At 42.0% G+C, this 16,796-nt stretch overlaps 1 protein-coding gene across 4 annotated transcripts in view; it reads right to left on the bottom strand.

The window, feature by feature from the left end:
• IQCH (IQ motif containing H) overlaps positions 1–16,796 on the bottom strand; it is a 79,843-nt gene that overhangs the window by 41,474 nt on the left and 21,573 nt on the right. For 3 of the 4 annotated variants that reach the window (XM_081838808.1, XM_081838809.1, XM_081838806.1), the window contains exons 11-13: positions 10,851–10,934; positions 6,165–6,340; positions 1,947–2,219 (exon numbers count right to left, since the gene is read on the bottom strand). In XM_081838808.1, coding sequence (XP_081694934.1) covers positions 1,947–2,219; positions 6,165–6,340; positions 10,851–10,934 — 533 coding nt within the window. The remainder of the gene's footprint in view (positions 1–1,946; positions 2,220–6,164; positions 6,341–10,850; positions 10,935–16,796) is intronic. The other variant, XM_081838807.1, reaches the window with a different exon arrangement.

Below are 16,796 nucleotides of genomic sequence, written 5' to 3'. Positions count from 1 at the left end.
CAGAGCCGATGTTTCATCCAGAAACCTACCACGCTGTTCAGCAACTGCTCTCTCAATCACCTTACCCAGGAATGGAAGATTCGAAACTGGGCGGTAATTGGATAGATCTAAGGGATCTAATGATGTTTTCTTTAAGAACGGGCGCACCACTGCCTCCTTCAGTTCCCCTGGGAATATCCCGGTGCCAAGAGACAAATTGATGATATCACCCAGGGGGGCCCGCACCTTGTCTGCACACGCTCTAATCAGCCAAGACGGGCACGGATCAAGAGGACAGGTGGTGGGCTTTCCAGCTCGGAGGAGTCTGTCCACATCGGCGAATTCTGGGAGTATTCCTACATCCCAAGACATTGTCTTGCCTTTGACTGCTAGATAGGGCCATAGACCTGACCTGACCCAATAATCTTGTCACCACCAATGCAAAAACTGGGAAATCTTTTAGTCCAGGGATAATTTACATGCACCAAATTATAAACAGAAGATGAATATGCAACATTGATCTCTGAGACTGACAGGCAGGAGTATGCCTGGCAGCTGGCATAAAATGCTCAGATCCTTTTCATCTAGTGTTGCCTGTTCAACAGAGCATAAGCTCTCTGCTGCATTTCAGGCTCCTGCTTTCAGTTTGAGCCTGAATCAGACCATAACTGGATTCAGCTATGGCTGCACAAGGCCCAACCTGGCCATGGCATCTGGGAAATTCTCCCCTAGAAAATGGGAAGAAGGTTCAATACATGGGGGCTGTGAGCGAGCAAGCCTTCTTAGTGGCTGCACCTTTTCTTTGGAGGCCCAGTTCTCAAATGCAAACTATGTTGTGGGAACTGATCAAAATGGTACCATATAGAGGCAGCCGCGTGGTGGAAGCAGTTTCGGTTTAAGCAGCTTCCCCGCATGCAGGTTGACGAATTGCACATGAAATTGCCTCGAACATCTGGTTAGTTACGTGGAGCTGCGCCCCCCCCCCTGGGCACTTATGTTTTAATTGGTTAGCACAATGCTATTCATATGTATGAGCTGGGGCACAGTTCATGAAATTTACTGAATGCTGTTGTGCAGACTGATGCTAATGCAAACACTAGCAATTGGCAACAACCACCCCAATCCTAAGCATAGATACTTGAAAAAAACATCCCATGAATTTCCCAAGAACTGACTTCCAAATAAATGTGTTCAGCAATAAAAAGGTGCCAGGCTCTAATTCACAAGCCAGACTGGTCTCATTGAAGTAGTGCAAGAGGTTCAAGGGTTATAATGTATCAACGGTTGGATGTGGGCCAGCAAGACCAGAGTTCAAATCTCCAATCAGCCATAAGGAGGCAATGTGGTGCAGTGGTTAAAGTGTCAGACTAGGCTTCCCCAAACCTCCCCTTCCCTGGGGAAGTCGTGTTATGTTTATTTGTTTTTTGTTTATGTTGTAAAATCAATAAAAATTATTTAAAAAAAAAAAAAAATAAAGTGTCAGACTAGGATCTAGGAGACCAGGGGTTCAAACCTCCACTCAGTCATGAAGTTCATTGGGTGACCATGGGTTTCTCAGCGTAATCTTACGGTGAAGGGCAGGTAATAAATAAATAAATAAATAATCTACCTCACATGGCGGTTGTGAGAATAAAATAGGGAGGGGGAGAACCATTTATGCTACCCTGAGCTCCATAGAGGAAAGGTGAGATATAAATGGATAGGGTAGAGCAGAGTAGGGTAAGATAAGATAAGATGATCAGATAATGGAATAATAAATAAAATAAAGCTCACTGGCAAAGACATTAATATCCCACTCATAAATCCTAGGGCTGGTCCCTGGCACTGAAAACAGTTTCCAGGACTCAGTCCTTATGATCCCTGGGTGTGAGTGAAGACTTCACCTTCAAAGTAAGATCTGACTGGGGACAACCAGATGTTTGAATGGCCCAGGTTCTCCCAGTCACCAAAACTGCCACCAGTCTTACCTGCTGCCTGCTGTAGATGTCATAATGCCCTGGGGGCACTGGCACACAAGCAGCTGCAAACACCCTTTTGCTTCCTGACTTGGAACTGTAGAGCTGAGCTACTTCCGGGGTGGGACCTAAAATGGGCACATCCAGCTCATCAGCCACTGCCAGGTCATCTTGGCTTAGAAGGCCTCCGACAATGTAGGCGTCTGTGCCCTGGATCAGCTTCTTGATCCTTTTGATGGTCTTGGGGCTGTACTTCAAGAAGGTAGCCAGGGACATGGGGCGGTTCTGTATGAAGATCACATTAGTCTCGTTAAGAGGTGCTCCTTCGCTTTCTTCCGCGGAGCTAATTTATAATGTTGAGTGCAATAAATACATTATTAATAGCAGGCTGGGTTATGACCTATCCTGTAGCGTAGCAGTTTAAATTGATAAAAGCTGTTGGGGTGAGGCTCCATAATCGCTCACATCTTTAGTGTGTCGGAAATGGGCTCGCTGGGAATAGAACTAATTACTACACATCTGTATTTATTTGATCCACACGGAATTCTCCTTCTGTCACTTGGAAGAGAGGCTTGCGGCCTTTGGATAACGGTGATTCATCTCAACACTTCTGGCACGGGTTGACTCTACTGCGTCAGGGGGGAGAAATCAATACAAAAAAATGAAGAAGACCCACTCCCACAGCTGGGCAATATTTCACTTTATGAGGAGCAGCATCTTAAACGGTTCTTTCAGAACAAAACACTCTCAAGTTACAAAACACCTTTGCAGTTCACATGCCGTTCTGTGGGATAAGCACCTTTTCATTAGCCTCACAAAGTCCTTATTGTAATTATAATCCTGGTCAAATACAGAAGGAGGACAACTACTTAGAAACACATTGAAAGATACAAGTCACGGCTGCTTCGCATGTTACAGATTTAGCTGTACACGCAAGAAAATATTGTGCTTGCAAATACAGGAGACTCCCCACTTACGCAGGGGCGTTACATTCTGGGCCCCTGTGCAGAAATGTGTGTTAGAGGGGAGCCCACTGCAATACAGTTCCCCACCCAACAGCTGTTGAGAGGAGTAGCACAGCAGCACTGAGAGTTCCCGCGTGCCATTTTGGAGTCTTTTTTTTCTGGACTTTGGGTTCTAGGGAGGTTCTCCTTGCAAGCCATGAGGACCTCCCAGCTCTCTCCTGCCATTTTATGTTAGTATTGCATTACTTAATTATTTTCCGGTGCCATGCGTATACATAGAAGCATGTGAGTCGATCGCTTGCAAGTGGGGGGGGGTGCATGTATGTGCCACCACATTTATCAGGGAACGGTGCTGAGCTGCAGTTTCCTCTTAATGGTGAGCTGAATTGGCAAGCGCGGATTGTCTCTACATAATGTGAGAAGAGCCCTAAGACTTTACTAGATTTTTAAAACTTTGATCTATGAATCTAACATATAGGAATCCTGCTGTCCACAGAAGAGATTCATCTCTTCTAAAACTTCCTTTCAGAGCAGGGGTGGGTAACCCGTAGCCCAGATCCACCATGCCAAGACTTTTTTGTTGGCTAAGTTCCCCATAATTTGGAATTTAAAAATTTATTTCAAAGTCTGGAGTTGTCCCCCACTGTGGTGCTATCGTGTTCATGATGTGGTGCTGTAGGGGCCCTATCAGCTCTCCAAAAAATGGGCACCTTTGCCTCTATTTGCCCTGCAAAGGGGCACCCTTTCTCCCATTGGTGTGTCTTAGAGCTCAGAGAACAAGACGGAAACTTTCTTTTTCAGAACCCCTTGCAATAACACTGCAATTGATAGAGAAGAGGCTCCTTTGCAACACAGAAAGAGCCTTGAATTGATTTTCTGTCACCATCCCCACACATGATAGTGTTAGGGCAGAAGAACAGCCTCCTTCCTCAGGGCTGCCATGGGGAGCAAAAATGCTGGAAAGTCTGCTGTTCACCTGTCTGCATGAAGGTGTGTGCATACATCTCCCTGCCTGCTTTTCCCCACTGGTCTGCTAAGCATGTGTGTGTCTGCCTATCTGTATGCTGCCCCTCCTAACTACCAACTGAGTGTGTGTGTGTGTGCCAGCTGCCTGAATGTGTGTGAGTGTGAGTGTGTCTGCCCACAAGTCAGCATGTGTGATCTATCTGCATGTGTGTGTGCATGCAATGGCCATAGCCATGTGGTCTTCCTCAGAGGAATGGCCAGCCCTCAGAGTTTAGAAGGAATGAATGGAAGTTGTGCACAAACTCCTCTCTGACTCCTACCCACTTAAACCTTAGAACTGCAGTGGGAAGACCTTAATGTCATAAAGTCTAAACCAGGGGTCATGGGCCACAAGCAGTCCACAGGGTTCATTTAACCAGCCCACAAGCCGCTCCTGAACCGAGCAGCCCACTTGACAAGTCCCCACATGCTGCCCTAAATCGGCGCAGCGACTCACTTCCACGGTGCTGGAAATTGCGTCTGCGCATACGCAGGAAATCGTGTCTGTGCAGACACAGATACCAGAAATTGTGTCTGCACAGACGCTGGAAATCGCAGGCGCACGCACTCATGTGCGCGCGCGATCCGGCCCACGGAGGGATCTCCGCTGGAGTGAACCGGCCCAGGAGAGGTAAACCTTGCTGACCCCTGGTCTAAACATCCCCACTGTCATGGCCACAGTCATGCGAGACATAAGTCTGCTGATCTGAGTGGGTGACTTAGCTGGATACCATAACCTTCTGTGCCGTTGTGTTACATTTTTTTTTAGAACAGCAGCCCTCATATCACAACGCACCTTTGAAAGTTTCCAAACTTTCCAAAGTGCTTTGTCCTGTAGTATCAGGGGCTGTTGTCTGAGAAATCCATGCCCAAAGTCCTTTCAGGCGTGCAGAACTAAATGCTAGGTTTTATGGATTCCACCCCCCACCCCCAGCTTCAAAGAAAACTGGGTCTATCTGCTTTTCAAACCTCTTACTTTGTGGGCCTCTGTGCAGCAGATTAACTGCTAATGATGTATTTCCATATATGGAGCTGAAGACTGCTGCCCACCTCCACAATTCTCACCCTTAAGTACGCCCGATTGAAATATGCAATTAAAACTTCAGTACAATGGACTGTGCCTGTATTACAAAGAATCCACTCCCGCTTGTGCAAGGTATTCAACATTCACCCTTTGTCCTCCAAATATATATACATGTGAACATACACTTTTGCCTACTTTTATGATGGTGAGAAGCCCACTGGTGTCGGTAACATCCTTAAGGTCACTGTGCACCGAAATGCTTTGCGAGGCTGAGGCTGATAAACTGGAGGCTGTTTGGACTGAACTAAGGGATGACTTAACTGTATGAAAAGAATGGATTGGCTGAACTGAAAGAATATGTTTATAATAGGTCAAAATTTAAGAGCCAACAAATTTGCATGTTGCGATTACTGTTCTCGTATGGTGAGGCATCATAGTTTTATAGTACAAATAATTACCCAGCAGCAGTGATCTTGCAGGGAAAGTGTTTTTTAATATTAAAAACAAACAAACAAAACAGGGAAGGGACAAAGGACTGTAGTTGATGATATAGCCAAGATCACCAACTTACAGCTGAGGCTCAGTGAGTTCAAAATGATCCAAGGAGCATCCAAACGCACCCTGCCATAAATGAGCTTTACTGCATTGCAGCATTACCAAAAGGTCTTCAACAATGCAAGGGTACAGTAGTTGGAGGGGCAGAAGAATGGGGTGGGGTGGCAGTTTCCTTTCAGAATGAATTCTAGAGAATTAAAACCAACTAGATGGGTTCAAAACAACCAAGATATCCAACACCCCTCAATTAAAGACATTAAACGATCCAAGGGGAAAAAAGAGAGTCTTAAATTGGATTTTGCCACAATAAAAAGCTAGAGAGAAGGGAGGGAGGGGACCCACTGTCTGCGCAGCTGCAGAGAAGGAAGCTCTGAGCAGCAGAAGGCATTCTGAGTACTTTGTCTTCCATTGCATTATAAATCTCTTTAAGTTCAGAGATCTAGATGAGGCCAGGCGTTGAACAGGGACCAGTGGAGAAGGGCTGAGCTCAGCTCAACTTTCAGCCTGCAAAGCTAAACCAGGATATTTCCAACAGTCTTAACTAGTCACTTAATCTGTGAAGCTCTTAAAACTTGCAATAATATTTCACTGACGGCTACCAGAGCGTTGCAAGTTATAAAATTTCCAATTTAATTTTACGGCATTCCCCCCAGCTGTAGTAATTAGAAGACACAAACTCACAGGGAAGCTGTTTATGGCTTCAGGGGTGAGGATTTTGAACCTGTCCTGCAGGTCACCAATGTCCTTAGGGCTTCCAGATATAACAGCTGGCTGCAGACCCAAAAATGTATTGTAATAGTGCAGCATCTCATCGCTCAGTGGGTAGGGGCAAATGTAGATGACGTCCACATTAGGATCTTAAAGACAAACAAATGAACAAGAGACTCACTTTTAATTATTGGTAGAAAGGTAACTTTGCTGGCCAGTATTACTTTTCATAACCACTTTATTTATTTTACAAATATCCGTATCTTTGCACATATGTGCACACACACCTCTGCTCCAACCTCTCTTTTTTTCTCTCTCTCTCTGGAGAAAGTAGAACAAACCAGCCAGTTTTCAGAACCAAGTCCACAAAACACAGAGTGTGGGATTGTTGGTTAGAAGTTCAGAAGTGTTGCAAGGGAGACTTAGCTGAATGACCTGTTTTAATATGGATGGGAATTGTGCATGGCTTTGAAAACATTTGCTATTAAAAACCAACGTAGATTCAGCTTATAGCTTTGAGAAGGTTGCAGAAGCAGCAGTTTCATACACTCCCCAGACCAATGGTGGAAGGAACTCCCAATCTTGTAACAAGGAAGTCTTGAAGTGTGTTTGGTCAAATGTACAACACAATATGGTGTGTAAGACACAATACTTTAGGGACAACCACTCCCCATATGAACCTACTTAGACCTTGCTGTCATCATCTGAAGCTCTTTTTTGTGTGCCACTTCTGAGGTTAGTAGGTGGCAACACAAGAACAGGCTTTTCAGTGGTGGTTCCCTGACAGCAGAATGCTCTCCCCAGGAAGACACACCTGACATTAAAAGGGAATTAGACAAATTCATGGAGGATAAGGCTATCAGTGGATACTCACTAGGATGGCTATGCTGTCTACTTCCATTGTCAGAGGTGGGATATCTCTGAATACCGGGTGCTGGGAACCACAAGTGGGGAGAATGCTTTTGCTATCAGGTTCTGTTTGCAAGCTTCCCATGGACATCTAGATGGCCTAGAGGATATTTGGCCTGATCCAGCAGGTCTCTTCTTATGTTCCTGCCGTATTATGTTAAAGCCAAACTAGATTTCACAGTGGAAATGTGTGAATAACTACTAGTTAGTGTCTATACACACTTTGACATTGAAAAGGTATCACACTGTTGGGAGAGGGAGACATATGACTTACCAAAAAACATCTTCCCCAATTTGCCTCCTGAGTTTTCGTGTTCTCTCCACTCATGGAGAAGCCAAGAAAATCTTTCCCAGAGGTGAGTCACAAAACACTCCTCCAATCTAGCTACTGCATGCTAGAAATGCTGCCTTCTTTGCCTTTAATTTTTTATTTGTTTCCCACTGCTGTCACCACTTGCTGAACCACCAGTCTTCAGTGCATGGCTTAGAACAGTGTTCATGGCCTTCCCTTCTCTCTGCTCTCTTAGGTCTCTAAATCCCTGCCTGTGATCTCTACTCCCCCAGCTCCAGCTTCCACCTGCACCCTAGAATGACCCCACCCTTCCTCCTCTGCTGCCATGGATACTGGGAAATGCTTCCTAATATACCTTGGTGATGTTACTTCTCACTTCCTTTAAATCCTCCTCAAAATGTTTTCTGTGAAGCTTTTGGCAAAATCTAAGGGTCTCTTACTGTAGCCTAAGTCCCAAGGGCATATAACTGAAATAATCACATTCCCTTCCCCCCCAATTACTCCAGTCTCCATTTCACATCCTGATATTTCCTGCATGCTGTGGACTGCTGTGTGGCTGATTTGAAGCTATTCTTTGCCCAGGTGGAGATCCATTTTGGAGGGACAGTCCAAATACACATGTAACTCAAGTGGGAATTTGAGAAAGTAGTCTTTTAATATCTCCTAGGCAGCTCCTTGGGGAAAGGTGGGAAACAGATGCAATAAACTAAGAGGGGGAAGGAGGTTTTTAATAGAAGGAGCCGCAAGCCTTCCAAGTGGTAGTGTGACATGGTGCCTGCAACTTTCCCATTCATTCAGAAGTAACAAATCTTTCCTAAAATAAACACTACCACATAAAAGAACCGCACTGAGGACGAAACAACATTAGTGCCTTCATAATATATAAAGGCAATTAAGTGATTATTTTAGACTCCTGTAAATTTTCAGAACTAATACATTTTTGTGCAAAATTCACTAAATGGCATTTATGAAATAATAATGATGCTGAAATATAAATGAATCATGTAAAGTATGTCATTCTGGGGAGCCAGAAAAGTTGCCCATTGACAAATTAATATTCTTTGTTCCTTTGCTTAAGGAAGGGCTGCCACACAGGGGACCCTCCCCAGTTTAGTTCATGTCCCTTGTTGTCTCCTGTTCACTTATAATATTTCCTTTTGAATACTTTAAATAAGGGATCACCTCCTTGCAACCCTTCAAAGGAAAACCTTGTTGTGAAATTATTTATAGCTTCAATTCTGCATAATGCCAAGCACCCACATTTGACTTTTTTGGAAAATGTATTTATTAAAACATTTCTACCCCACCCGTCTGGTGCACAACCACCACTGAGAACATTTAAAAATTACAATTTTATAAAACAATAAAAAAGCAACAGGATCAGCAATTAAAACTAAGACATACAAATAATTATCAGCTACATACAACAAAAGTCTGCCAGAATAAAAAGGTCTTGAATGACTAGCACAAAAAAAAAGCAAGGAATGGAGCTAACCAAACTATGAGTTTCATAGTCTGGGCATAGTCAATAAGAAGGGACACTCCTTCTTATCTTAGGGAACATGCATGATGATGATGATGATGATGATGATGATGATTCATACCCCACCCATCTGGGTGGCTTCCAACAAAATATTAAAATACAGTAATCCATCAAACATTAAAAGCTTCCCTAAACAGGGCTGCCTTCAGATGTCTTCTAAAAGTCTGGTAATTGTTCTCTTTGACATCTGGAGGGAGGGCGTTCCACAGGGCGGGTGCCACTACCGAGAAGGCCCTCTGCCTGATTCCCTGTAACTTGGCTTCTCGCAGTGAGGGAACTGCCAGAAGGCCCTCGGCGCTAGACCTCAGTGTCCGGGCAGAACGATGGAGGTGGAGATGCTCCTTCAGGTATACTGGACTGAGGCGGTTTAGGGCTTTAAAGGTCAGCACAAACACTTTGAATTGTGCTCGGAAACATACTGGGAGCCAATGTAGGTCTTTCAAGACCAGTGTTATATGGTCTCCCATGGGAGTGGGGTAATATGCCAAAGGGTAATGCTTTGAATTGTGTCTGGAAGCAAATTGCAGGATTGGTGTAATGTGATCCCATGGCTAGGTGGCGGCTTTCGGGACCAGCTTAAGCACCTAAAGATTTCTCAGATGCAGTTCTATTTACATAGTAGTAATCCAACCTAGGCACAGCAAAGGCACAAGCTGCCAATCTTTTTCAGACCAGGGGGCATAGTTTGGATCTTGAGAGTGCTAAGGGCATCAGTCACAAAACAGCTGCCATGGGGCATGGTATATAACACAACATTGGGGGCATGACACAATACAAAATTAGATGGAGTACAGCCATTGCTGCTCTCTGCCCCTCCAAGGGCAACCTTATGTTTACTATGGGAAGTAAGCCACAGTCTCTGGTCCTGATTGTGGAAATATACCTGTTAAAGGCACAAAAGAACTGTTCCCCTCAATACCAATCTTAGCCTAAGCTGCTATTCTGCACCCACTTAGCAGGGAGCAAGTGTCACTAAATGCAAACACTTTTGAAATTGTGACGTATACCACTGTACTACATGTTAACTTTACAGTGAATTCTTAATGAGTGCCTGAACATTAACTCCTGCCCAATAGGAGACATACCTAAGCCTCTTTGCAAAGTTTTCACATTTTGCATTTCCTATTTCAGGAGGGGATTATTTAACACCCACCTGCACTTATTGTGCAATAGTATTTACAGAAAACAACTTCTAGGGAGTACCTCATCTCAGACAAACCCACAACAGGAAAGATGTGTCCTGGTTGCTGGGGGGAAAGGAACGGCAAATGGTGGGGATTCCAAAAGCTACTAGAAAATAAGACTGAAGGAGGGAAAGTGCAGTAAAGGAGAGGGTGGAAGTGCTTTTTTAGAACCCCAGGGTTCTATTGCTGCATGCCCAAACAAATCACTTATCAATCACAGGTCTGACTTCATTCAGTTCTGACAGGTAGGAACAGCCAGGCTGGCTGATACCCACACATTTTGCTTCATAGCCTTATTTCTAGGAGGACTAGGTACTTTTTATAAAATAACACAAAAGCTTAAATTTGGGAGTCCCTTCCTCAGGGCACCAATGCAGGCCTTTGTGGGTGCCATTGCCATTCCTGCCATTAGCCAAAGGCCAAGGTGCCAAACAGTATTGCCTCAACACCCCTGTCTGGAATCAGCTTTCAAGGAAGAACCAAAACCATTGCACAATGGTTACTCTTAAATCTATTCCCATCATGGTGACTTTAGAGTTGGAATTGTATCCCATAAACTGCTTTGGGATCCTTGATGGGAAGTGGTCCATAAGTGACTATAATGAATAATATGTCTTTGGTGGCAACAAATGGTTGCTTGCCTTGGCTTGAAAACACGTATCCAACTGAAATGGGTCTTTTTTCTTTTGGGAAACATGAAGGATGTATGACAAGTAGGAGCATGTCTGTACCTCGTATTTCACAGAGTCTTCCAAACTGTGTCCCCTGATAAATAGTGAAATCAGGAGTTGCCTCTCGAACAGAATGTGCATACCCTGAAAGAAGCCACAACAACACATTATCTGCAAATTGCACTTGCAATGATCTCCACACATGGGGCTGTATCCAATGCTAGTCATACTCAGAGTAAACTCTTTGAAATTAATGTATATGCCTAACTTGGGTCCATTAATTTCAACTGGCCTACTCTGTATAACACTTAGTTGACTACAGCCCCAAATTTAAACCTAGGATTGTACACTTGAATGGCTGTGTTCTTTGTCTCACCTAGGAAATTTTGATGTCAAGGTTTCGTAGCAGCTTCACTGCTTAGAACAAAGCCTGTCCACATATGAAGTTGATATTTGGTAAAAAAGTTGTCCAGCTATGTACTGCAATCATCAGAAAAGTCTTCAAAGAAGACATTTTTTGCCTAAAAAGACCTCAAGACCACCATGATGAAGCTACACAATCCAAATAATAAATAAGGAAGTATGGAAAACATTACTGTGCACACTCAAAATCACAAACTTGCACTGGGCTTTGAATCCAACTGAAATGTGATAAAACTGTGTCTTGGATTCCTTCTGAATGTGGCAGTCAAAATTCTTTCCTGTGAATTACAGCAAATTATACTTCCATTAAACAGAGCAGGAGCCTAGATTTCCCTCCCCCTTTAGTGGAAACCTAATCTACAGCCTTTTAAAGAATCTCTAAGTGCCTAAAATATCCACCATCTCTCTGCAATACTGTTCAGAAGCAGGAGAAATGAGGCATCCCCAGGTTCAAACACTTAAGTTAGCAATTCCTAATTTAAGATTTTTAATTGTCTTGTTTACTATCACTTCTCCAAAAGCAAGCCATGGACTAAGGTTTTGCGTAACAGAAGACAATGAACAAAACTAGATTATTTGCATTATTACTGGATAATACCACACGCAAACAGAACCATGTTAAAAGGAGACTGTGATGTTAAATCTACATAAAATTCATTCAGCAGACCAAAATGCATCCATATGTATTTTTATTTTAAAAATGTAAAAGATAAATAACTCATTAAAAGCAAGGCTCTTTTTTGATAAGGCAACTTGAGACATTTTCCTTTATAAGTTGTTTTTTTCTTTTTTGCAGTTTCGCACACACTCTCTCTCTCATTAAATGCATATTTAGTTTATAATAGCTGTGACATCTGGAACACTTTTCACCCATTCAGCTAAGGACTTCTGCTCCCTGTTTGTTAAAGTAAAACTTGTGTGGGGTTCCCCAGAACACACTTAGGGGATGGCAAACCTTTTCTTTGTTATCGGACTGAAAATGGGTACATAGGATGCATAAACTGTCAAAGATAGAACCATTACTACAAACCAATGACATGATTTCCTTCAAAATGGTTTATACATAGTGCCTTGTTAGTATGTCCAATTTACAACTTTAAACTTAGCTAATTCAATGTTAGCCTGCCTAAAAACTGTCCTAATGTAAACAAACAAAAAAGATCAATTGGCAAAAGAAAGAGCTGTCATGAAATCAATAGCAAGTGCTGCTTAACAAACACAGGCTTGATGTGGGTTCTTGAATGGTTTGCTAACAAGATTAAAGCAATGCCTTTTCCATATGACTAATGTACCAAGAATCTTCAGAAACGTGGTCAAAATTCCTGGGAAAAAATGCTACATCATGGAAAAATTGTCCTCAATGGTTTACATTTTGGAAAAGCAGCAGTAGTAGACATTCTGGACACACATCTGTATGTTTGTCTGTGTGGGGAGGGTGGGTGAAAATTCAAAACTTGAGCACTGAAAAAAATTATTATATGAGCATATATATGTATGCATTATGCTTCCAACAGTAAACAGAGCTTTTGGAAAATTTACATGCAGAGTATGAAAACAAAAGCTTTTCTCTGTCGTTCATATCTAACATCAGGTAAAGACTATGTAAAGGTGTATGGCATATGCTACAAGTGAAGTTCTATTTAGTTATCATTTGTGTTAACAGAAGAAGCTATCAGAAAGTAACCTTAAGCAACCAATCTCCTTAACTGGATTAGTATCCTCCATATCATAACCCACAATACTGTGTTCCTAAACATATTTCTTGGGGTGTGGGAGTCTGGCTGGGGAAATGGAAGCGTATACCAAAATAAGGGCACTTAAGTTAGCAATCTGAGTTATCATCTCAGATGGCCTGGACGATCTGAAGGAATAACCAAAGGTGCAACAAGATGGTAGCAGAGCAAGGAGAAAGTTTAGCAAATCCTTTCCAGATGCTCACGTGAGCAAACCAAACTATGAGCCACAATGGAAGGTGAAAGGTAGCCCAGCAGTTTCCCCTAAGGGGAAGTTCCTTCTGCTCCCCAATATGATGATTAATTATTAGATCCTGCGTGAAAAAGCAAAATCTGCCAAAGCTTGACAAGAAAAACAGAAATCTGCTTTGAGACTAACACCCTGAGCTGGTCTGAATAAGCTATCAAGATGCATGTCCTTAATTAATAGTGCCATGTGCACTGTTTGTGACATTATCCTGGTGTCACGACCAGGAATCCCTAAACCAGGAGATATGAGGTACAGCCTGACCTTCCCACAGCACACACCTACCTGATTCTAATAGTGAGAAGCCTCTGGTACTTTAAAGGAAGCATTGGTGGATGGGTGGCAAATCTTAGCACAGCCTTCATAGACCTGGTGCCCTCCATTTTCTTTGAACTACAGCTCCCATTAATCCCAGTTGCAGTCTAAAATATATGGAGGGCATCAGGCAGGAAAGGCTGCCTTAGCACAAAAACATAGAAGTGTAGAATCACAGAGTTGGGAGAGGTCACAGGGGTCATCTAGTCCAACCCCTGAAATGCAGGAATCTTTTGCCCAACCTGGCACTTGAACCCACGACCCTGGAATTAAAAGCCTCATGCTCTACCGACTGAGCAGCCCCATGTTATGAGCATATAGTAGAGATAGCAATATTGCTGCAATGTGCACGAAGACTACACATTTCCAAAGGAGAATTATGAGTGGAAATTGAGCAGTAAATCTTCAGAAGCTCTCTGTGGAGCTCATGAATATTATTAGAGGGTCCAAATCTCCTGCCCATTCCCCACTTCTTTACTTGCTTATGGGGAGGATGGGCACACTGAAAAGCACAGCACCACTGGTGAGAATCCAGCCGCCTGCCATCTTAACTACCACAGAGGCATCTATATGTAAAAAAATTATATACAACAGGAAACTGTGATCTGCTGAAGAATGCTGGTGGACTTGGGTCTAAAAGGCAGATCTTCTCCAGGCAGCCACATTCAGCCCACGAGTAAATGCTAGGTTTTATTCTGGAAATCCACTGGTCTCACAGTAAGATCACAGCCTTCTAGGAACTGCCAAGCAGGGCTCCTTGTACTGCGGAACTGCCTTTGTGACCCTCACTGCTCTTCACATGTGTAGCAAAACTGTGCAGTAGTCAGAAACAAAAACTCCCATTCAACAGCTAAAGGAGGTTTAAGATGGGTTAGTGGGGTTAAGGGGAGAAGGGAATGCTTCCATAATCACATATTATATGCAGCTTCACCAGAGCTGTGCTGCGGAGCAGAACTGTTTATTTTATTAGGATGTAACACCACAATAGCCCAGCGTTTGACTTGGTGAGAACCCCTTTCTGCACCATCATAACCCATAAATCATGGCCGGAACGCCTTATTGAAATTTCAAAAGTAGTATTAATTTTTAAAATTCACATGTTAATTTAGGAAACAGGATGGAATGTTTTTTATTGAAGAACTGCATCCCACTACGGCATTTGCCTAATGCGTTCATAGAACGGTCCTCTGTGTAATCAGGAGACTTCCTAGAGGTTACGACAGATAATGGAAGGGAACTGGACAAGGCAGTAGATTAAGCACAGCCATAGATTTAAATATTAAATATTATGTAGTGCAGGGAGGGGATCTGTCATTCATTTGAAAATAAAACATCCAAGTGGAAGAATTATTCTAAAATCACAGAAATTCTCTCACAATGAATGCAACCTATATTACTGCCCTTCAGTATTACTGCAAATGAAATGGGCCACTAAGATGACATTTCAAAGGAAAAAATCACTTATTATTAGCTAAATTCTTAAATATTGTTTTTAATACTAGACTTTTAATGCTTGATAATTCAAATTATTTTTGAAACCGATTACTACATTTCGCCCCTTGACCTGTCCTTTGCTTGTTAAATATTATGGTCAATAGATAAATAAATTGTTGTTGATGGAATGATTTCATTTTCCCAAAATTGCACTGAAAATTTACAAGGCATTTTGCCTGTACTGCCATCAAGATAAGCTGAATATGTACAGAGAAAAATGAACCACATATCCAACTAATCAAAATGTCATTTCGTTTTTCCAATTCCAAAGGTTTATGTAAGTTAAAAACTATATCCACACCATTTTTAATACCAGCTGTTTTTAAAGAGAAAGCATCATTATAGCAGGCTGATTACAGAAAATGCATTGTCTCCCCATCCTGCACTTTCAACAAGTGTCTCTTAAACTCAGGCAAACTATTAATGTTAGAATTATGGCTGTTCCTCAACAATACTGTTCCTTGATGCTCAAGAATCAAAGCATAACATTCACAAGATACACTGTGATCAAGGAAGGGCACATGGTGTGCTTTGATTTTTTGCACTTTCATTTCTAGTCTTAAAGTGACTGACTCTTTCAGAGACAAAGTTGCCAGTAACATGGCTTGCACACAAAAGCAGCAAAGGAACAAATATATTTGCTTTAGCTTTATCTACAAATATTGTGAAATGCAAGTTTAGCCTGCTGCCCAAGCTGAAACATTAGCAAACACCAGCATAACATTCCAGAAACACCAGTTTAATGGCATGTTTTGTGCTATGTGGTGATTCTTTTTCTCAAGTGTTTGCTGCTACAGAGAAACTGACAAACTGGGAAGAATGCCTCACTCATCTGAATTTATGTCCAGTATGTATAGTTATGATTGCCAATCTAAGGATGTGGCTACTTGTCATATGGACAAATATGAAGTTTGGTTTTTTTTATACCAACACACACTTGTGAGTGGAGAGGAGTGGTCTGATAGTGTGGTAAAAACAATAACAAAAACAGTTAAGCAGACTTCTCCTGCTTTGATACAAACATTTATGCTGGAGTTGTATTAAAAGCTGAAAAAGATTCCTTTCAAAGAAAGAGAGAGAGAGAGAGAGAGAGAGAGAAAGAAAGAAAGAAAGAAAGAAAGAGAAAGAAAGAAAGAAGAGCTAAAAGTGTTACATCAGTTTGTGGATTCTTTTTTTTTTATGTCCTGAAAATTCACCAGCATTTTAGTGCAAAGTTATCTTGATATCTAGATTATTGTATGCAATTTCACCTAATACACACATTTTGGGAAGTGATTTCTCTTAACATAATGCCTTTACCTACACATAAGCATTTTTCTACACATTACTTGATTGCATTGCAACATTTGGGTACATTAAAATATGGAAGGATGACTGTGTTTCAGTTTACATATTGTTTCAGGAAGTGCAATTTAACTAGATACATCTTCAAATGCAAACTGAATGAAGTATCTCTCTCAGCCTGATTAGGGAGTAAGTCCCATTGAACTCAGTGGGATACTTCCATAGAATTTGTCTGGTTCCTGGATGCCAGAAAGTGCCCGCCATAGATCAGGCAAAATGTCAATTTTGAAGTGAAAATGGTCTTTTTAAAGCGCAAATATTCTAAAGACGCTAATTGCTACCCCTTTAGTTATAGCACCAACATTTTATTTTTCTGTCAAATGTTCTCAAAAAGGAGAAACAAATTATTTCTTTAAAAAACATCTTCAAGACATTTGCATAATCTCCAATGACATTTGTATATTTTGCTAGAGGTAACAGAAAGCAAAAGGTTATATAGAATATTAATGG

Source organism: Podarcis erhardii (genome assembly GCF_964252035.2).
Source record: "Podarcis erhardii genome assembly, chromosome: 14".
Lineage (NCBI taxonomy): Eukaryota > Metazoa > Chordata > Lepidosauria > Squamata > Lacertidae > Podarcis > Podarcis erhardii.
This window is presented reverse-complemented; position numbering and strand designations above follow the sequence as displayed.